Raw genomic sequence first — 22,355 nt, 5'->3', positions numbered from 1 at the left:
CTTCCAAGCCTTTGGTCAATTATGTTGGTCTTCTCTGATTTCCTTTTGATGTCCACAGAACTGAAAGTAATATTCAATGTGCGGTCATAGCAGTGCCACACTGAGGTCTACTAACTTTATGTCTTGCATCTATAACCAACCCTAACATTGCACTAGCCTTATTTGCAGCCATAGCAGATTATAAATGGATGCCTTATTTTCTAGCCACAATCAGTCCTAGCTCCTTTTCATCATTACCCCTTACATAGGTTTCTCCTTGCCAGTTTTGGACCATTCTGCTCCTCCTTCCATTTCAGCAAAGTGAGTCTCATTTTATTCTTTTATGTGCATGTTTGTATTTTCTCTCTGTCTTTGTCCTTACAAGTGTTTTCAAATCCTCCTAATTTTGGGCTAGATTGTAATTCTAGACACAGCTCTGAGCAAGATGTGGCACCAACCCAGGAAGGCATCGTGACTCAGAAACATAATGCAGGCACAGTTCCCTCCCCAGCTTTCCCCTTTGCTTTGAAGGTTGGTGTATAGTAATTTGTTATTGTCCTCCACCAGCAGCAAACACCACCACCAGTTTGCACTGTTTTGCTGTACTAGCCAGCAAGTTGTGGAGCCAGAGCCAGAGTTCTACCCATTCACCTGCCCCACTATTCAGAAGAAGGAAAGATAAAGTGAGCAGAGAGCACCTGATTACACCTACAGGCTTGGACTAAGTCTAGGTAGCTTGCACAGAGGTTTAAGAGGAGTTCTTATGGAGTAGTCCCTGTCATGTTCCTACCCTTAACATTTTCTGATAATTTAACTAATGCTCTGGTTATTCCTTTTTCCAAAACACCAAAAGTCAGAAAGTGACAGACCCTTACATAGGTGTGCAGAGGAGGGGCACACTGATGTATTAGCCGGAGTATTGTAAGCAAAACACGAGAAGTAATTATTCTGCTCTACTCTGCGCTGATTAGGCTTCAACTGGAGTATTGTGTCCAGTTCTGGGCACCACATTTCAGGAAAGATGTGGACAAACTGGAGAGAGTCCAGAGAAGAGGAACAAAAATGTTTAAAGGTCTAGAAAACATGACCTGTGAGGGAAGATTGAAAAAAAATGGGTTTGTTTGGGACATAATAGCAGTTTTCAAGTACATAAAAGGTTGTTACAAGGAGGAAGGAGAAAAATTGTTCTTCTTAACCTCTGAGGATAGGACAAGAAGCAATGGGCTTAAATTGCAGCAAGGGAGGTTTAGGTTGGACATTAGCAAAAACTTCCTAACTGTCAGGGTGTTTAAGCACTGGAATAAATTGCCTAGGGAAGTTGTGGAATCTCCATCATTGGGGATTTTTAAGAGCAGATTGGACAAACACCTGTCAGGGATGGTCTAGATAATACTTAGTCCTGCCATGAGTGCAGGGGACTGGACTAGATGATCTCCTGAGGTCCCTTCCAGTTCTGTGATTCTATGATAGGTGTGCAGAGAAGGGGCACACTCAAGGATTCTCCTCCATTCCATGGCTCATCTTATGCAATGGCACGTCACAGTTCCAGTCCCGAAATTCAGGAATAGATGATACAGTCTGTGTAGCTCCCCGAGTCACTAGGTTCCTTAAGAAGGGACAGCTCACCTATAGGCTGAGGTAGCCCTGCACCGCCACCAGCTCAGACCAGAATCTTACAGTCTGGTGGCAAGGATCTGGAATCTTTAACTCCTCACAGACATACATTAATAATGGGCACTGAAGGCTAAGGGTAGAAAGAATTCCTTCCCCAAAATACAATTCATTCTCAGATTAGTTTAAGGTGAATTTCTTCAAAGTATAGTATGTGTGCACATTTTAGTTGCATAAGAGAGAGAAGGAGTTGAACAGGTCAGGAATTTTTTTTGATAAAGAATGCTTTTTTTTTTTAATTGGAAAATGCCTTGTTGTTGAAACCAAAGCTGTTTACAAACCAGGGTCAGTTTGATGAGTTCTCCTTACTCATAAGAACTATTGGAAGAAAGTTTTGAAATTGTCACAATATCAAAACATTTCATTGTAAAAAATATAGAAACATGTTTTTTCAAGTCCAAGTGACCTTTTGGCTTGAAATTTCAGTACATATAGATTATTAAAAAAAAAAACGAACAAAGGTTGAAATCAAAATGAAAGACACTGACATTTTCAAAATAAAATGATTGTTTGACCTGGACCAATTTTTTTTCCAGATTTTGGTTCATGAAAAATTTTATGATTTTTCACTTTTAGGCCTGATTCAGGATGGGAATTTTTTTTATATATATCTGGTAAGAAAAAAACATAGGAAGGTTGAGATTTCCACAGTTGAACAAGGACAGAGATGGGTAGAATGAGGGCAGAGAAGGAATTTATTCATTTCAGGACTGTGTGAAATAATACACAATCAAAGCTGAAATTAAATGTACCTTCCTGGTTTGACCAGTCTTTACAAACACAATACTCAGGCAACCTTTCAATACATCTGGTTTAAGATTCATAAATAGTTTGAATGAACTTAGGGCAAGTATTAAATTATCCTGGATTGATTTTACATGGAAATTATGCAGAATTTTGACTGGATTTGGCTTTTAGACTTATTTGAAACTCAAATCACACAGAAAAACTGATAGGAGTGAAGGAGGGTCCAAGTCTGAAAACCGTGAACTAAAGAAAATGCCGGCATAAATTTTTGCAAAACAAAACAGCCACATTTTCACACAGTTCTATTTATGATTTAGATGATCAGAAGAATACAAGGCATTCAGTGTAGTTAAAAAAAAAACATTATAAATGTATATACAAATGTGGTGTTGAAAGCCAGGTGATCTGTACTGAGACCACATGATGACCTGAAAAGTTTATGCTTAACTGTACTGGTCCTGATCTCTGAGCACCAAACCTGCACTTTACTCATTAATCTGAGACTTCTCCTGACATTCCAAATCCTGAAGGCCACATTCTTAACCAGCCTGCATTCAGTGGGACTGTCTCAGGAGTAGGATACTATTCATTGTGAGTAAAGTTCTAAGAGGATCTGGCCATTAGAATTTAGTAGATCTGCAAGGTAGGAAGAGCTGGGAGTATGAGAGGCACTCAGTAACTAAGCATTCTGCAGAGGTTAGCTGTTCCTAAGGGTGTACCTAACTAAATTTGTTGAAGTTCCATGCTCCTAGAAGCAGACTGCCTTACACCTCAGCTAGGTAAGCATTTTAGGGACTTTGAGCAAATACATCTGCAACTAGAAGGAGCTAAAACAGTTAAAAAAATTATGTAACTGGTATTTTCAACCTTAAGGGAAAACAAAAACAAATGATAAGAAACAGATTTTTTTTAAATCTGACTTTGTCTGTAAAATTGTATATGATCAATAACCAAATGGAAGCTGGAGACTCTACTCTTATTATCAGGTCTGTCAGCCTAGCATGAGTCACATGACCAATTGACCAATTGTATTCTGCAGTTATACTTTTGAAATCATCCCTTCTGCTGAAAAGTAACATTTAAAATGTTGACATTCTAACAATAATGCTAATTATAGAATAAAGTTAATATTCACTAGTATACAGTATATGTACACATTTAGGTTTTTGTACGTATCATGCTTGATATGTACACAACATGGATAGATGTGTCCATGTTAGCTTTAAAGATGGGTTTATTATTTTCAACACTAAGGCCAAAATTTGTTAATTTTTATTTTTCATAAGTGTGTGGAACACTATTCAACACCCCACCATCATATTGGCATTTAAGTAAAATCACATATTTGTATCAAAGGGATTCTCAAAGATTTTCATAGTGTGCACCACATTTTAAGAGTTTCCCATAGAACCCTCTCCTCCCATTCACACTCATGTCTGTGGCAAATAGAATATTTAGCTACATGGAAAAGTAACGTTAGGAAAATATTTAATGTATGTTTCACTTCTTTCAATGCACTTTAGCAGCTGGAACAAAAGGAAGACCCAGCACCATGTGACCAGCCAGCTGTCCTCTCACTATGAGCAAGTGCTCTGCACCAGTGGTTCAAAGACCACAGTTTGAGAATCGCTAGTATACATATTAAGTAGCATTTCTTTAGTAATGTAGCAATAGTGCACACACACGTCCATTCTTTCTTCAGACCACTATCTTGGATCTTGACAATCATGCTCAAGCTTTACACAGCACTCGTGTTGTGCAATAAAATCTCTTTTAGCTGTTAGTTTGTTAATTATAGAAAAAAAACTTTTAGAAATAGTAGGCATATGAGTGATAAACTTTGAAAATCCACAGCCAGATAAATAGTTTGTAACTAGCATTGCTGTGCTCACAGTTCCAGTGGTGCTACTCATGCTCTGGCCAGACATGTACACTAGAAGTCCATCTGAACCAAAATCCTGGATCTGAACATCCTGAACTTCGGGAACGTCTGGATCTGGATCCAGATATGAAGTTTGCATCTGGCTTTAGTCTATATGAAGTGTTGAACCAAAAGGCCAGATTTCCGCTCCCCTCCCCACCCGACCTTTTGAGAAATGTAGATCTGGGTTTGAAAGGTGCACCGCAGTATTTCTGTTACATAGTGCTTTATCATATCATTAAAAGAAGAAATTGAGAGGAATAAAAGATAGCTTCCATCAGTGACTTCAAAAGAAACAGGATGGAAACTTAAACAGTTGCTTTTTTTTTATTGCTTTAATGTGGTCTGTACTTTGTATATGCTTCCCACTACCTGCAAATAGGGAAGAGAGATGTTTGAGCCACTATGAGACTGAAGAAACGTATTCAGTGCTTCAGTGAAAAATCTGAATACATTTAGATTCCTACAGTATTTCAAAGGTATCCTTGAAAAGATAAAAGTTCATTTAATCTTCACCATCATTCATACTCACTCATATTCATTGTAGCTTAGAAATCAATTTTATTTGATAGGACATATTACTAGGAATGTGGTTTTCATGATTGGATGAGCATTTTGAAAAGAAATAAAAGTACTTAGAAAAAGTAAGACTCCAATATTGCATTGGGATGCTACAGGGTCAACCCCTGAGAGTGCTTATTCTGATGCAGGTCCATGATGACCATGTTACATAACTAAGTAACCTCAGATATTCCTAACAGCCTCTTTTTATTAAGAAATTTGAAATATTTTAATGGGATTGTTCCCAATAAGCTCACTTAAGCTTTAACGTGCACATGCTGTATAAAACCTGATCTAAAAATCTTTGAAAAAACAAACAAAACCACCCCAGCACAAACAGAAGAGCCTGCAATTTGTGTGCTGGAAATTATATAATCTGGAGCATACATTTATGCAATGGTTGAGAGAAAAGGATGCCATCTTGATTATTCAGTGCATCATCATTTCTGTGTTCTACAAAATGGTAGCTGAAAAGAAAAGATTGGTTGCAAATATTGCAGTTTTGCCTTTTCCAAAATTGAAACACTTAGGTCAGTTTCATTTTGTAAGGTAGTAGTTTCCTTCAACATCACGCTACGGTTTTCAAACTGTCAAGTTATGTTGTCATTAAATAATTGTTCAAAATAGGCCCCTTTAAAAAATATCCACATGGGATTTGTGAACATTTGTGCATAAACTGTGCTGTAGATCTCATGCAGAGAAGGTGTGATTCAAATGACTTTTTAAAGAATTTGATCGATCAATTCAAATAGATTTCTATGGATAAGACAAAGATCACAAAATGATAGTAAAAATACTTGCAAATATAAAAATAATATGAGCTAGTCTAACTGTAGATAAAAGTCCTCATTTAACTAAGGAACAGAGGGAAATCTCCTGAAAATATGATGAACCATAAGCTTGATTTAAAATAAGGTAAAGCATATAAAGAAAGGGTACATTCCATGATAAAAAGAGATGATGTATATAAGATACTACAAGCAACAAATAAAACTGAGTTGCAGTGGCGTTTGGGTCCAGTTTGTGAACAGTTGTGGGTGTGAGCAATTATCCATAGCGAGTACATCCGTTGCAGTCCTGTGAGCAAATTTACTTATGTGCAGAATCAAGTCCTTAATATCAGATAATATTATATTCTACTGTACATTAGACTTTCAAATGAGAATAAATAAATTAGGCTACCAGCTCTTAAGCAAAGTAAGCAGTCATGGGTTAAGAGGGAAGGTTCTCTCATGGATTAGTAACTGGTTAAAAGATAGGACAAAAAGGGTAAGAATAAATGGTCAGCTTTCAGAATGGAGAGAGATAAATACTGGTGTCCCCCAGGGGTCTGTCCTGGGCCCTGTCCTATTCAACATATTCATAAATGATGTGGAAAAAGGGGTAAAACAGTGAGGTGGCAACGTTTGCAGATGATACAAAACTACTCAAGTTAGTGAAGTCCCAGGCAGACTGCAAAGAGTTACAAAAGGACTCTCAAAATGAGGTGACTGGGCAATAAAACGGCAGATGAAATTCAATGTTGATAAATGCAAAATAATGCACATTGGAAAACATAATCCCAACTATACATATAAAATGATGGGGTCTAAATTAGCTGCTACCACTCAAGAAAGAGATCTTGGAGTCATTGTGGATAGTTGTCTGAAGACATCCACTCAATGTGCAGCGTCAGTCCAAAAAAGCTAACAGAATGTTGGGAATCATTAAGAAAGGGATAAGTAATCAGACAGAAAATATCATACTGACTCTATATAAATTCATGGTACACCGACATCTTGAATATTGCAAGCAAAATAAGTATTTTTTTTCACACAACACACAATCTACCTGTGGAACGCCTTGCCAGAGGATGTTGTGAAGGCCAAAACTATAACAGGGTTCAAAAAAGTGCTAGATACATTCATGGAGGATAGGTCCATCAATGGCTATTAGCCAGGATGGGCAGGAATGGTGTCCCTAGCCTCTGTTTGCCAGAAGTTGGGAATGGGCGACAGGGGATGGATCACTTGATGATTACCTGTTCTGTTCATTCCCTCTGGGGCACTTGGCATTGGCCACTGTTGAAAGACAGGATACTGGGCTAGATGGACCTTTGGTCTGACCCAGTATGGCCGTTCTTATGTTCTCAACTCCTTCTGACTTTCAATGGGAGTTGGGCACACAGGTTCCTTAGCTCCCTTTGAAAATCCAATTTTGGAGTGCAGTGGGTGTCATTACAAAGTCCTCATTTGTTCTACCCCTACAGGGGTATTTTCAATACCTCAGTTAGTTCAGATAGCCTCATGTGTTTACAGTGGGTAAAAATCCTTGTAATGGCAACTTCTGCCTATAAAAGTCACAGTTCGGCCAGTTACTCATATTAATTCCATGTACAATGAGCCACACTTTTTTTTTGCAAAAGGAGGCAGTATATTGAGATCTGAAATTTAATTTGATCTCCATTCTAACAGGGAAAGGAAAGCAAATATTTTTAGCTTTTACCTAAAACTATATTCTCTAGGCAAAAGAGGACAGATATTTAACTGGACAGGTTTCAGAGGAACAGCCGTGTTAGTCTGTATTCGCAAAAAGAAAAGGAGGACTTGTGGCACCTTAGAGACTAACCAATTTATTTGAGCATGAGCTTTCGTGAGCTACAGCTCACTTCATCAGATGTTTACCGTGGAAACTGCAGCAGACTTTATATACACACAGAAATCATGAAACAATACCTCCTCCCACCCCACTGTCCTGCTGGTAATAGCTTATCTAAAGTGATCAACAGGTGGGCCATTTCCAGCACAAATCCAGGTTTTCTCACCCTCCACCCCCCCACACAAATTCACTCTCCTGCTGGTGCTAGCCCATCCAAAGTGACAACTCTTTACATAATCAAGTCGGGCTATTTCCTGCATAGATCAAGGTTTTCTCACATCCCCCCCACCCCCATACACACACAAACTCACTCTCCTGCTGGTAATAGCTCATCTAAACTGACCATTCTCCAGGTTTAAATCCAAGTTAAACCAGAACATCTGGGGGGGGGGGGGGGGTAGGAAAAAACAAGAGGAAACAGGCTACCTTGCTCACGAAAGCTCATGCTCAAATAAATTGGTTAGTCTCTAAGGTGCCACAAGTCCTCCTTTTCTTTTAACTGGACAGACATCTGTAAACTGAAGGGGAAAAAAACCCACTTGTCCTAGCATCTTTGATATCACTAACTTCCTTTGTCTTCTAATAATGCATATTATAGCTTTATGAAGTCATACGTGCACTTTTTTTGTGAAAAGAAAATTTAGGGTCACACCTGATGTTGAAGTTCGATATGTAGATAGGTTATAAAGGATTAGTAGCTGTTTTCCTCAATGTTAAATCAGTTATTAGGGTTCAAAACCACAACAGGTTGTTTATAAGCATTGACAGCGCTATCTACAGGTGACCTGACCACCATCTATAAACACATGCTGATCGTATTTGTAACATCTAATCAATCATTTATTAACCCTTTATAAACAGAACTTTAATGAAGAGTATGGCCAGATTCAGTTTACAACTTTCCCCTAAAGTAATGCAAGTCCTTTATGTATTTATGATGTACAGCAGTGGTCTCACACTTTAACACCTAGCATGTCACACATCTAGAACTCCAAAATACTTGCTATGCCACCTTTTCAATTTTAATTAGCATAGTTCTAAGGGATCTTACATTAAATCTAGTGCCACAGTTTAAGCATCATTCTCTTAGCTTTCTGAAGAGAAAAAAAAACATCAAAAGATCTCATTACTCAAAAATAAATATACTCCAAACAGTTGAGCATACATTTCTTCCCTTACACTGCACTGCCATTCTCCCAGGTTCCTTAGCATTGTTTTTATTTTGCAAGCAAATATTTTGCTGTCAACAATAGACTGTTTTGTTAGTAAGAAAATACTCTCATTACAGAGCAACTTCAGAAATTATTTTGTAAGGAATGTTTTGAGGTGGAAGGTGTTTAGATTTGTTTCTCTATGTATATTATAATTAGATTACATTGTTTAAAAAGACATACAAAAAAAAAAAAGAACCTCCCTGGGACTGAAATACTTTGTATGTGTTGTTATTTGCAGTGCATGCCAAGACATTCATGGGCACCAGAGCCAAGCTGGCGAGCTAATTAAATATATAAAATGTATGTGTTTAAACAGCCTTATAAGGAGCATTGGAAATCTGCAAGATGAGCGAATATCTTATAACTTCTTCCGCAGGTGCGAGGATAGCTACAAGCCATGGACTTTCTGTCCTGCTTCTTGTTTGTGGCTTTGTGAAGGGTGCTTTGCTTTAATCTAAAAGTGCTGACTTTTTCCAATATCACTTTCTCTTCTTAAAGCAAAGAGCAAATCGCCTGTAAAATCCACGGAGCGGACAGCAAAGTTGACCCTAACCTCCAACCACCACTCTGCACCCAATGTACTCTAATTCTCTACACATGGAGCACCTTCAGGAAGTACAAAAAACAAAACAAACAAATATATATATTGTTTAAACATATAAATATATATATGAAGAGGATACCACATTTTCTTGGTCTATATTATTTTCTTTGCTGTATCACTGATCATTTATTTGAAGAGAACTGGTGTGATGTAACGGGACATTTTGTAACAGCAAGCCCTAGTTTCCTTTTCTTTCAGCAAGTAGAAGCATCATATCCTTGACTGCTCAGGGGTTGGCTTGCAAGTCATTAGTATTATACAAATTCACTCTGGATGATATTTGGTTTCCTTCTTTGAAAGAACTGTTGCAGCCATGAGGCAAACAGTGGCCAAAAATAAATAAATAAAACCAACAAAAAATCCCAAGAAAACAAAATGACTCAGCATCACCGCTGATGTCAAAAACCACCTCAGAAACTTTGATGAAAAGCTTATTTTTTGTGGGGGTGGGGAATGCAAAAAAACCCACCAACATTGCAAACCAACTAACAGGACTAGAGGACATTGTTTTTGAAGACAAGCAAGAAGCACTATTGAAGGTTTTTTATTTCACTTTTTTGAATTTTTTCCTCTTTTTTTTCCCCACCCCCTTCCTTTTCCTCTCTTTTCTCTTGGTTTGTTTCTTGTCCAATGGTGGCAGTTGCTGACTTAGGCCAACCCCTACTGACTGTGTGGTGGTTATATAAATACATTTTTTTGTGTGTGTGTTCTATATTTCGATGTGTTTTCTCTAATTTTGCAAATCCTGTATATGCAAAACTAACTTCAATTCTGTAAATTGCTTACAGTATGTGTGATATAACTTCACAGTAGACATACCATTGTCCTCATGCAAGATAGTTTTTGATATTATCTATATGTCGTGCCACCAACAGACATTTTTGTTTCCTTTTTTGATGAAGCATTATTTTTTAATTTGTAATTCAGTACTGTGTGGATTTTGTAATACATGCATTCACTTCCACTGGTTTGACCCCTTGCAGATGGCAATGCAGCCCTCTGTTTACTCTGTAAAATGCACATTAAAATTTGTTATGGTCTCTGAACAATGAATTATTTTACTTGTGTGTATGCTATGTTGTAGTCTGGTGGCTGAAAGCCCTTTTAATTTATTATGTTTATTGAGGATGAAACGATTTTATCATCAGAGAATGTAAAATGTCTCTAGCCAAATACTGCGTGCAAGCAAGGTCAAGAGAAAAAAAAAAAAACAGAATGTGCTCCTGGAAGATTTTCTTTTAATGATGAGTTTTAGTCAAGTGAAATTTCTACAGTGATTCACTCAAGAACTCTTCCTGCTATGGCTAAAGAGGTACCTTTTTTCTCCCTTTCCATAGGTGGCTAGCCATTGTTCTTTCATACTCTTCATTACATTTCTTTATGCCTATGAAGTGAAAATGAAAATGTTTCTGTTGGCTGGAAGTAATATACATAACATGAATTACATTAATTAATGAAGGAAGGGAAAACTACAAATATTTGTTTGTTAAATCAGCTAGGTAGCGTTTAATGTCCTTTCCTCTTTTCACCCAAGTTGAATAATCCAGATCCTTCCTGCTGTTTCATATTCTAACACAGACAAACATGTTACAATACTTTACATGGTGCAGTGTACTGTTTACTAGAGGACTCTGTAACTATGTCTGGTCAGCCTTAAAAGACTGACCTCTCAACATATTTTTTCCCTTATAGAGAAGAAAAACGAGCTTACCTACATTTAACATCCTACGAGGATAAGGACTTTATATTAAATTTTAAAAGACCCACAAAGTCCCTATCCTTTCGCCCTACTGTCAATAACAAAACTCCCACTAATTTCAATGGGAGTAAGATCAGACCATATATCTCCAGGATAAAAGAGCTATGCACTAATGCTTTGTGTCTTAACATATTCATAAATGATCTGGAAAAAGGGGTAAACAGTGAGGTGGCAAAATTTGCAGACAATGCAAAACTACTCAAGATAGTAAATCCCAGGCAGTCTGCGAAGAGCTACAAAAGGATCTCTCAAAACTGGGTGACTGGGCAACAAAATGGCAGATGAAATTCAATGTTGATAAATGCAAAGCAATGCTCATTGGAAAGCATAATCCCAACTATACATATAAAATGGTGAGGTCTAAACTAGCTGTTACCACTCAAGAAAGAGATCTTGGAGTCATTGTGGATAGTTCTCTGAAATCATCCACTCAATGTGCAGCGGCAATCCAAAAAAGCGAACAGAATGTTGGGAATCATTAAGAAAGGGATAGATAATCAGACAGAAAATATCATACTGCCTCTATATAAATCCATAGTACGCCCACATTTTGAATACTGTGTGCAGATGTGGTCACCCCATCTCAAAAAAAGATATATTGGACTTGGAAAAGGTTCAGAAAAGGTCAACAAAAATTATTAGGGGTATGCAGCGTCTGCCGTATGAGGAGAGATTTATAAGACTGGGACTTTTCAGCTTGGAAAAGAGATGACTAAGGGGGGATATGATAGAGGTCTATAAAATCTTGACTGGTGTGGAGAAAGTAAATAAGGAAGTGTTATTTACTCCTTCTCATAACATAAGAACTAGGGGCCACCATATGAAATTAACAGGCAGCAGGTTTAAAACAAACAAAAGGAAGTATTTTTTCACACAACACACAGTCAACCTGTGGAATGCTGTGAAGGCCAAGACTATAACAGGGTTCAAAAAAGAACTTGATAAATTCATGGAGGATAGGTCCATCAATAGCTATTAGCCAGGATGGGGAGGAATGGTGTTCCTAGCCTCTGTTTGCCAGAATCTGGGAATGGGATACAGGGGATGGATCACTTGATGATTACCTGTTCTGTTCATTCCCTCCGGGACACTTGGCATTGGCCACTGTTGAAAGACAGAATACTGGGCTAGATGGACCTTTGGTCTGACCCAGTTTGGCTGGTCTTATGTTCTTATGTCTGGATAATATAAAAATGCAATCCTTTTTGGGCTGTTCACAAAGGCATTTCTAATTACTTCATTTGGAAGATTCACAAGAGTAAATCAAGCACAATTTCGAGCATAATTTTTGCTTGAAAAAAAAATATTCAGTGCATTCCTTATGTATCCTAACATTAGGCTCTTTGACTGCCAGTGCACACTGAGAAAATATATTTATTGAGTTAGCAACATGATTGTCCAGTCTTTTTTCAGAGCAGTTATAGTTAATTTAGAACCCAAAATATACAATTAATAGTTCAATTAATTCCTTCTAACATACATTACTTTTCCTTTGTCAACAGTGAATTTCACCTGTTATTGTACTAGCTAGCTGTATTAGGCCCTTCTGAACTTCCTTCCAGTCTTCTCTAGTCTTGACTAGTGCTGGCTAGAGAACAAGAAACTGAGGGGTTTTGCTTTGTTTTGTTTCAAAAGAGGTTTAGAAATTTGTTTTTTTGTTCTGCATTGAAATGATACTGAAACCCTTCAAAGATCGAGAGAGAAGGAGAGCCAAGTGTCATGGGCACTCATTTAGGCTGTGACAGACTTCAGTTCAAGTTCTCACTTTGCCTGTTCTGCTGGGCTATTGGCTCCTCTAGGATCAGCTGTTATTTGCTTTTCATCAGAAATTCCATCTGGAACCTAAAAAGTGTCACCAAACCAATGCGCTTCCACAAAGTTTCAGTTTTGACCAATCAACATTTTCCACCCCCCCATAAATAAATTTAAAAAATTAAAATTCTCACACACACAAAAATTCCTGACCAGCTTGAGTCTTGACTAGCCTAAATAACTGTGTCATCTGCACATTTTGCTTCCTCATAGTTTATTTCCTTTTTGCTTTCCCTGATAAATATATTTAACACCACAGACTTTAGCACAGACCTATGGGGCTCACCGCAGTTAACTTTTTGATGTGTGAAAATTGACTAGGTGTTACTCTTTGTTTTATATTTGATAGACAAAAGTTAAAGCCACTCAAAAAATTCAATACCCAGGTATGTAAATGCTTGATTGGAAGGTTTATAATATTCATTTTAATATACAGTACCGTTTCCAGAGTATATTATAAAAGAAAAACATTACAAGATATTTTAATTACCCTTACTTGGTAATCATAGAGTCAAATCTCTCATTTCAGTCTATCAGCATCTCAGCAACCAGAAGTCCCATTGATTTCCAAAGGAGTTTTTTTTTTTTTTTTTGGCGTTCAAGTTGACTCAGGGTCAGGCACTTTCAGTAGGCATGCGTCATAATATCCAGCTTAACTTGCTGTGCTCTACTTCTTGGTCCTGCTTTGAGCAGGGGATTGGACTAGATGATCTCCTGAGGTCTCTTCCAACCCTAATCTTCTATGATTCAATGATTCTATGTGATGGAGATTAATTTGCTAATGATATTTTCATACCATTGTGCAAAGAAATAATACCTCTACCCTCCAATTTTCCACTTCATCAGCAATTAAATATACCAAAACAGTATCTTCCAAACCCAGAAACACATAGCAAACTGTATGCAAACGAGGACAAACTGTATGCAAAATAGAAAGAGCTTGATGTATAAACAAATGGAATTAAAGAAAAGGAGAAAAGTAGAGAAAGGCAAGAGGCAAAGCTACAAAATAAAAAGTGGGAGGTAGAACTGAAATTAAAAATGGGGAGGGCGAATCTGCAGATATATGGTATTCCAAGAAGTGTGTCCATTTGTGGCATATGCTGTGGTAACCATTATCCAATTCAAGTTCATATAAGACTTCATCCTGCTAGGTACTGAGCACTTCCTGCAAGGTCCTCTTCCTCAGTGTCCTCAAACCCTATTGGATGCATTAGTAGCTGAGATAACTCCACATCCCATAAAAAGTTCCACATTTTACAAGATGAGGCCCATAAAGCATTGTTTTCCTGGGGAAAAGTAAAACATGCACTACTTTGTAAAGTGCACATTTTGAAAAAAATATTTTTCTGAGGGATTAAAATCCCAGTCCTCTGGAGAGGGGAAATGGCTAATACAAGGAACTCAATCAATGGAGCATATATGTTTCAGGGGAGGAAATAGTGGTGCTACTTTTATCTAACACCATTTTATCACTGTTCAGTAGTTGTCATTTCATCATTTCTTGATCAGTAAGAAGAGTGTAAAGAAAACATGTTATCCTTCTGCTGAGGAAAAGGAATGCCTTACCTTGTGCAGATTCATTTAATGTACAATTCTTTGCATCTCGTGTGTCCACTCAAGCTGTAGGTCTAGACATTTTTCTTCTACATAGTAAATGATGTAAACTAAAATATCACATACTAAATGATTAGGTCTCTTATTTTAACCAAATTTCAACGAAAGAATAGAAATTCCAAACTTCTCTTAGGAGAGTATTATGGCAATGCAGTAATTTCCTTTCCTGTGTAAAATATTAGGATTTTGTAGATTTCAAATTAGTTACCCATATAAAAGCTGGTGATGTTTCCTTCAAATAATTTTAAACATGGGTTATGGTTCAATGTACATTTCACTTCATTCATCAGATATTTGTTCTGTTCAAATGTTGACATGTACTTCACGTATTAACATAACACAAATGACAGAATGAAACCACTGGAGATAGGCTGAATGATTCAGAAAAAAACACTACTCTTCTATGTCTACCTACGGAGGTCCTCCTAGACAATATTGTTGTTACCCACATATAACTTCTTATCAGTAAGGCAATCCCCAAAGATACAAAATCATGAGTCAGATTTCCAACATCACAAAGGCAGCTTAAAAAAATGAGATTTAAAAAAAAAAAAAACGATTATTTTAAGGTTCTTGTTATTTCCCTTATTAGTTGCCTCTGAAACTCAGACTGCACATTGGTCACCCAAAATCTGAAGCACTCAAAATTAGTAGACAGTCTCTACCAGGTAAGAAAATGTTGGCCTTCGTGTTTAAAAATATCACAAATCAAAGTAACTCTTAAAACAGTTAACAGTGAAAAAAGTCAGATTAAATTAAATGAGTTAACCCAATGCCTTTATGCCTGAAGTAACAAAATAGGTCAGTTGCAAATCCTGCAAATTATAAACAAAGGTTTTATATACAGTGCACTGAATCCTGGTGAATTCACTTTTAAGACAAATTTATTACCTTCTTTTCACATATTAGCATATGGGTTACAGGAGACTGACTTTCGGGAATGAGCATTATTATTTTCTCTGGCATTCATACTGTAAAGATATTTCAGTTTTATCTTTCAGTGCATTGAGACCAATATGCTACTTGATAATCTCTTACAAAGGAAATCAATATAATACCTTACTGACTGAAGCACAGTCAGTTAGTTACAAACAAAGATTCCAAGCCAGCATGGTACTTTAGTACCATGGTAGCTTTAAGCATGTGAGCCGTCATGCCATTGACTTCTGGAGGACTATTTGTGTGCTTAAACGCACACATTTGGTTACATATGCGGCTGATTCAGGACACAAATGGACACTAAGATGAAATAACCAATTTATTATCTTCAAGTTGCTTCTTAACACATATCATAGAGTGGTCAAAGCCAAAAAGTCAGCATTAGCCTAAAATTGCCATATGGCAGTTTTAAATAGTTGAACTTCTTAGTAGTAATCTCTGCAGTTATGTCATCATATGCTAAAAAATAAAGAAAATGTTCCCTCCGTCACCTCCCAGCCCCAAGAGGGGAAAAAAAATGCCCGCCAAAAACTTTGTAGTGGAATGTTTGTGCCTGACATTACTATTGGTAAATGTCAAATGTTGTTCATAGAGCTAAAAGTATTAAGATCCAAGAATGGGATCAAATACCTTGCAATATAAATTTTTAAAGGTTAATCTGTCAAGATTAGCTTTGCTAAACAATAAGCACACAGAAAATTGTTTAATGCAGGTCATCAGAAACTGCATCAGTCTGTTGTTTCAAACATCCCAAACATTGTTTTATTTGATTTCCTAGATATGAAGTTTTGTTGAAGACATAATGGACAGAAAAGGCTATATAGTTGTCTGGTACTCTTAATGTCACCAATTTGAGACAGCACTAAAAAAAGAAGAAAGCTAGATTAGCAAATGGAAGAATTACAGGCAAATAAAAGACAAAGAGAAGGATCAGTATTGTTTAAAAAGAAAGAATGTTTAAAAATAGACGTAATAGAAATGTAGGCCTGGCAGGGACCTCAAGAGATCATCTAGTCCATCCCCTCATGCTTAGGCAGAACCAACGATACCTTAAACATCCCTGACAGTTGTTTGTCCACCCTGTTTTTAGAAACCTCGAATGATGGTGCATCTGATGAAGTGAGCTGTAGCTCACGAAAGCTTATGCTCAAATAAATTGGTTAGTCTCTAAGGTGCCACTAGTATTCCTTTTCTTTTCTCGAATGATGGGTGTTCAGTAACCTATTCCAGCTCTTAGCTATCCTTTTAATTAGAAAGTTAAGTAAGGGACCTTGTCAAACATAGGTTAATATTTTAATTCATTTTCTCCATTCTACAATATTCCTTTCTGTTGATATTACCCTCTCAGACATGACAATACTGCACTTCTCTTCTACAGCATAAGGCAAAATTTCCTTTCTCGTTTATGAAAGGAGTTCCAATTAATTAGGCCGTTTCTGTTTAACAACAATTTAAATCTATATAGTGTTATATCATGTCAAAATATTTTTGATGGAGTGGTGGGATTTTTATTTTGGGGGAGGGGAGAAAGTAGCTTTATTTTTTACCATCTTGGGAGGCAGGCCAGTCCTCGCCCCCAGACAGCCCGCCAACCTGAAGCATATTCTCACCAGCAATGACACACCACACCATAGTAACTCTAACTCAGAAACCAATCCATGCAATAAACCTCAATGCCAACTCTGCCCAGCAACACCATCACAGGACCTAACCAGATCAGCCACACCATCACCGGTTCATTCACGTACACCAATGTAATATACGCCATCATGTTCCAGCAATACTCCACTGCTGTGTACATCGGCCAAACTGGACAGTCTCTACGCAAAAGGATAAATGGACACAAATCAGATATTAGGAAAGATAATATACAAAAACCTGTAGGAGAACACTTCAACCTCCCTGGACACACAATAACAGATTTAAAGGTAGCCATCCTGCAGCAAAAAAACTTTAGGACCAGACTTCAAAGAGAAACTGCTAAGTTTCAGTTCATCTGAAAATTTGACACCATCAGCTCAGGATTAAACAAAGACTGTGAATGGCTAGCCAACTACAAAAGCAGTTTCTCATTCCTTGGTGTTCACACCTCAACTGTTTGAAGAGGGCCTCATCCTCCCTGATTGAACTAAGCTTGTAATCCCTAGCCTGATTCTTGCTTGCATATTTATACCTGCCTCTGGAAATTTCCACTACATGCATCCGACAAAGTGGGTATTCACCCACGAAAACTCATGCTCCAATACCTCTGTTAGTCTATCAGGTGCCACAGGACTGTGCCGCTTTTACAGATCCGGACTAACACAGCTACCCCTCTGATACTTGACATCAATCATATTGTCAGTGCAGTTCTGGAAATACTATTATTTAATTGTAGCTGGAGAGCTAAGTACAAAAGCCCAACAAAATGTATTTGGTAAGCTTTACAAATGTAGTTTTAAAAGAGATTGTCAGCAATGGACTATTCAGAGTGTAAAAAATAATATTTTTTTACATTTCAGGGAAGTTCCATGATCTGTGTTATGCAGGAGGTAAAACTAGATATCTAATGGTACCTTCTGGCCTCGGAATCTATGAACTATGAACCCAGAATACTTTCTCTATAGGATAAAAACAGTTTCAAGAAGGCCAGAAGTAAGGCCTAGAAAAAAATTGAGAGAACACTTTAAGATAGAGATTTTTGAAAAATCTCAACATTTGAAAATTTTCAACACAAAAAAAAAGAATTTTGGTGAAAATATTTTTCTCCCATTTCTGCCTGAAATTCTGTGAGTTTAAATCTCATTTACACCACTCAAGGAATGTCAAAGAGCCTTAAAGTGGGAGCAAATGAAATGTATGCCCATTTAAAAGCACCTTTCATTGGAGATATTGGTGTGTGAAGAGGTCTTAGTATACATGAGAATCGTGCCTTGTATATATTGATAGCTCACAATGAAGCTGGAATGTACATAATAGACCACTAATTCCTCTGTACTCTTTATATACCATGTAACTTGAGAAATACCACAGATGATTGGGTTTGACAACTAACTACTTAAAATAAACGGCTTAATATAAATCTCAGAAGGAAGAAGAATCTCAAGTATTTCTTTGACAAAAGTCACCCACAACAATAGTCTTTCCTATGATTATTTTATTTTTCAGCTTTTGAAGCAATATTCAGTGCAGTTTACATGAAACTTTTGTTTATAATTTGCAGGATTTGCAACTGACCTATTTTGTGACTTCAGGCATAGAGGCAATGGGTTAAAGCATTGAATTAATGCTAACTTTTCTGAATGTTAACTGTTTTAAGAGTTACTATAATTTGAGATATATTTAAACACCAAGGCCAACATTTTCAAAAGTGGCTATTGCTTTGGGGTGCCTGAGGTTTTGGGTGACCAATGTGGGGCCTGAATTTCAGAGATGTTAATCACCCACACCTGTACTAAAAGAAAAATACCCACCCACTTTATTTCTGTAATAAAATAAACTCTGTTAAAATTTACCTCACCATTATTTGAACCATTTTAATTTAATTTAAACCAGACATTAGAGCAAAAGCTGTTTACCCCGTGTGCTATCTGCTTACACAGGAGGTAAAGAAGTTTGGAGAAGTATTCTACCTGGTTCGCCTACTAATTGGAGTCTAACACAACACACAGAAAATGGAGGACTCAATTCCCTCTAGTATCCTCAAACAGCTATTGAAAATGATGCTGACAGGCCAAATCTTTACCAAAGCAAAACATCCACTGATGTCAATGGTAGTTTTCTCCAAGTAAAGACTGAGCTCCTCATCCTGTAACTGACGGTGTGTGAGTGGACTGCTGCATTTGGCAGAACCCTATTGACAGTGGGGTCCCATGTATATCAGATGCAGAATCAGGGCCTAATAACTCAAGCCTTGTGTAGGGGAAGGGGTCTGCTTGCCTAGGGCAGCAGTTTGACAAGACCCTAGAGGATTCAGCCCCTCCAAAATAATACCTCTGTAGTATACTTGATTGCCAGTGATGAGGGTACTTAGAGAAGGAAAATAAGGATTGTGTAACCCAGTTCAGCTCATTTCAAATTAATTAAAAATATATAATTATGTAACTATGTTTTATTTTCAGCTTTGACCTAACTATTTTATGGTCCAGCACTTCAAATCCTTATATCAGTGCTCAAGTTTATGCCTGGGAACACTCCCACTGAGTTCAAAATGGATTACTTTTGTGAGGATTCCTGTGAAGGACTGAGACCTAAAACAATGAGGTTTGGGTTTCAGAGCTGTTGCCAACATTGTTGCCAAATCATGTGATTTTCTCACAAATTTTCCAATTGTTGTACTTTTAGTTAAAAGTTTATGTCCTGGACTCACGTGAAAATCTCAGCTTTCTTTTTTTATTTAGACAGAGTTTCTATCATTCACAATTGCAGGGAAAAAAAGGTTGAAAATGTGACCTGAGGGCCCCGTTAGGGCTCAAAAAGCAGAAGGGAAATAAAAAGAACTCCAAACAATTGTTTTTTTCAAATCTACTTTTTTTAAACTGCTCATGATGTTGGAAATGTGATTGCCCTACTGATAAGGAGTTGTGTGGGTAACAACAATAGTTGCTTCCGTAGGTGGACATAGAAGAGTAGCATTTCTGTTGAATCATTCAGCCCACCTCCAATGCTTTCATTCTCTGTCACTTGCATTATGTCAGATATGAAGTATATGTAAACTTTTGAACAGAAAAATATCTGATGAATGAAAGGAAAAATACATAGAATCATAACCCAGGTTGAAAGTTATATGACAAACAATCACCAGCTTTTATATGGGTAAATCCTGTTCAAGTCAATGGGAATTCTTTTTTCACAAGGAATATATGATCAAACCCAGATATTCTTTTATTGACACTATAATTAAAGAGTAAGGGTAATTACATTAACTTAGTATGATTTTAATTTTTATAATTATATCTGCACTCTGGAAACAGTACTATATTTTCAAGTGAATATTATAATCCTTCCAACCAAGTATTTAAATACCTGGTATTGAACATATTTGTTGAATGGCTAACTTCTGTCCATCGGACAGAAGAACACTAAGAACACATAGTCAATTTACACATAACAAAAGGTTAACTGTGGGATGCCCCATGAGTCTGTGCTAAAGTTTGTATTGTTTAATATATTTATCAGGGATCACAAAAAGGAAATAAACTATGAGGAAGCAAAATTGGCAGATGTCACAAAGGTATTGAGGTTAGTCAAGACTAGAGCTGGTCAGGAATTTTTTGGGTAAAGGTTTTTTTTTTTTTAAATGTCAATTGGTTAAAACTGAAACTTTGTAGAAGTGCATTGATTTTGGTGACACTTTCCAGGTTCAGGGTGGAATTTCTGGTGAAAATCCAAGAACAACTGAGCCCAGAAGAGACAATATTCTGGGGAATCAAGCAGAGTGGGGATTTGAACTAGAGTCTGCTCCAGCCCAGGTGAATGCCTGTACCACTTGGCTCTCCCTCTCCCGATTTTTGAAGTCTCAGCTTCATTCCAATGAAAAACAAAAATCAAATCTCAAAACATATTTGTATTGTTTTTTCTTTGTAAAATGCAGTTCTTGTTTTCCAGCCAGCACTAGTCAAGACTAGAGCAGACTGGAAGGAAGTTCAGAAGGACATAATACAGCTAGGTTGGGTAGCACAATAAGAAATGAAATTCACAGTTAAGAAAGACAAAATAATATATGTTACAGGGAATCATTTGAACTTCCAACTATATATTTTGACTTCTAAATTAGCTGTAACCACTCTGGAAAAAACCTGGCCATTAGTGTTGCTAACTCAAACAATGTCATCACTCAGTCTACACTGGCAGTCAGAGAGACAAATGTTAGGTAGTATAAGGAACAGAATGGATAATAGACCTGAAAATATAACAGTTTTTATAATGCTGTTATTTCCTGACGTGGAATACTGTTTGCATTTCTGGGCACCCTATTTTAGAAATATATTGGGAAAAATTGAATGATATAGTCTTATCATATAATTATGATACCCCTCTTTCCATTCCACTAGCATTTCTGAAAAATGTTTAATAGAAGCTACCAAGCTAGACATTTAAAAATCAGCAGGTCCAGATAACTTGCATCCACGAGTTTTAAAAGGTCTGGTTGAGGAGCTGAGTTGACTGTTAATATTGATTTTCAATAAGTCATGGAGAACTGAGGAAGTTCCAGAAGATTGGAAGAAAGCTAAAGTTGGGCCAATCATTTAAAAGGATAAATGGCATGGCCCAAATAATTATAGGCCTGTCAGCCTGACATCGATCCCTGGAAAGATAATGGAGTGGCTGCATGGGACTTGATTCATAAAGAATTAAAGGAGTGTAATGTAATTAATGCAAATCAACATGGGTTTATGGAAACTTATTGCTGTCAACCTAAAAATATCTTTTTTGATGATATTACAAGTTTGGTTGATGAAGGTCATGTTGATGTAACAGACTTCTGTAAAGTGTTTGCCATGGTACCACACAACATTTTGATTAAAAAACTAGAATGACATAAAATTGACTTGGCACACATTAAAAGGATTAATAACTGGCTAATTGATAGGTCTCAAAATGGAACTGTAAACTGGGAATCGTCATGAAGTGGGTGTGTTTCCCTTGGGGTCCCTCAGGGACTGGTTTTTGCCCCTACACTATTTAACATTTCTACCAATGACCTGGAAAAAATATGAAATCATCATTGATAAAGTTTGCAAATGACACAAAAATTGGAGTAGTGGTAAATAATGAAGAGGACAGGTCACTTACTCAGAGTTATCTGGATTATTTGGGAAACTGGCACAAGCAAATAATATGTTTTTTTAATACTACTAAATGTAAATGTGTACAAGTAGGAACAAAGAATGTAGGCACACTTCCAGAGTGGGG

At 37.0% G+C, this 22,355-nt stretch overlaps 1 protein-coding gene across 4 annotated transcripts in view; it reads left to right on the top strand.

Moving 5' to 3' along the window:
* Window positions 1–22,355, top strand: part of VSTM2A (V-set and transmembrane domain containing 2A) — a 73,407-nt gene that overhangs the window by 23,960 nt on the left and 27,092 nt on the right. Inside the window, exon 5 of one of the 4 annotated variants that reach the window (XM_073332697.1) lies at window positions 9,229–10,383. The exons of 1 other annotated variant lie outside the window; for it this stretch is intronic. In XM_073332697.1, coding sequence (XP_073188798.1) covers window positions 9,229–9,317 — 89 coding nt within the window. In that variant the 3' untranslated portion in view covers window positions 9,318–10,383. 2 more of the 4 variants (XM_073332698.1, XM_073332699.1) reach the window with 2 other exon arrangements.

The sequence above is a fragment of the Lepidochelys kempii genome, chromosome 2 (genome assembly GCF_965140265.1).
Source record: "Lepidochelys kempii isolate rLepKem1 chromosome 2, rLepKem1.hap2, whole genome shotgun sequence".
Taxonomy (NCBI): Eukaryota; Metazoa; Chordata; order Testudines; family Cheloniidae; genus Lepidochelys; species Lepidochelys kempii.
The sequence above is the reverse complement of the archived record's forward strand: the minus strand, read 5'-3'. Positions and strand labels throughout refer to the sequence as shown.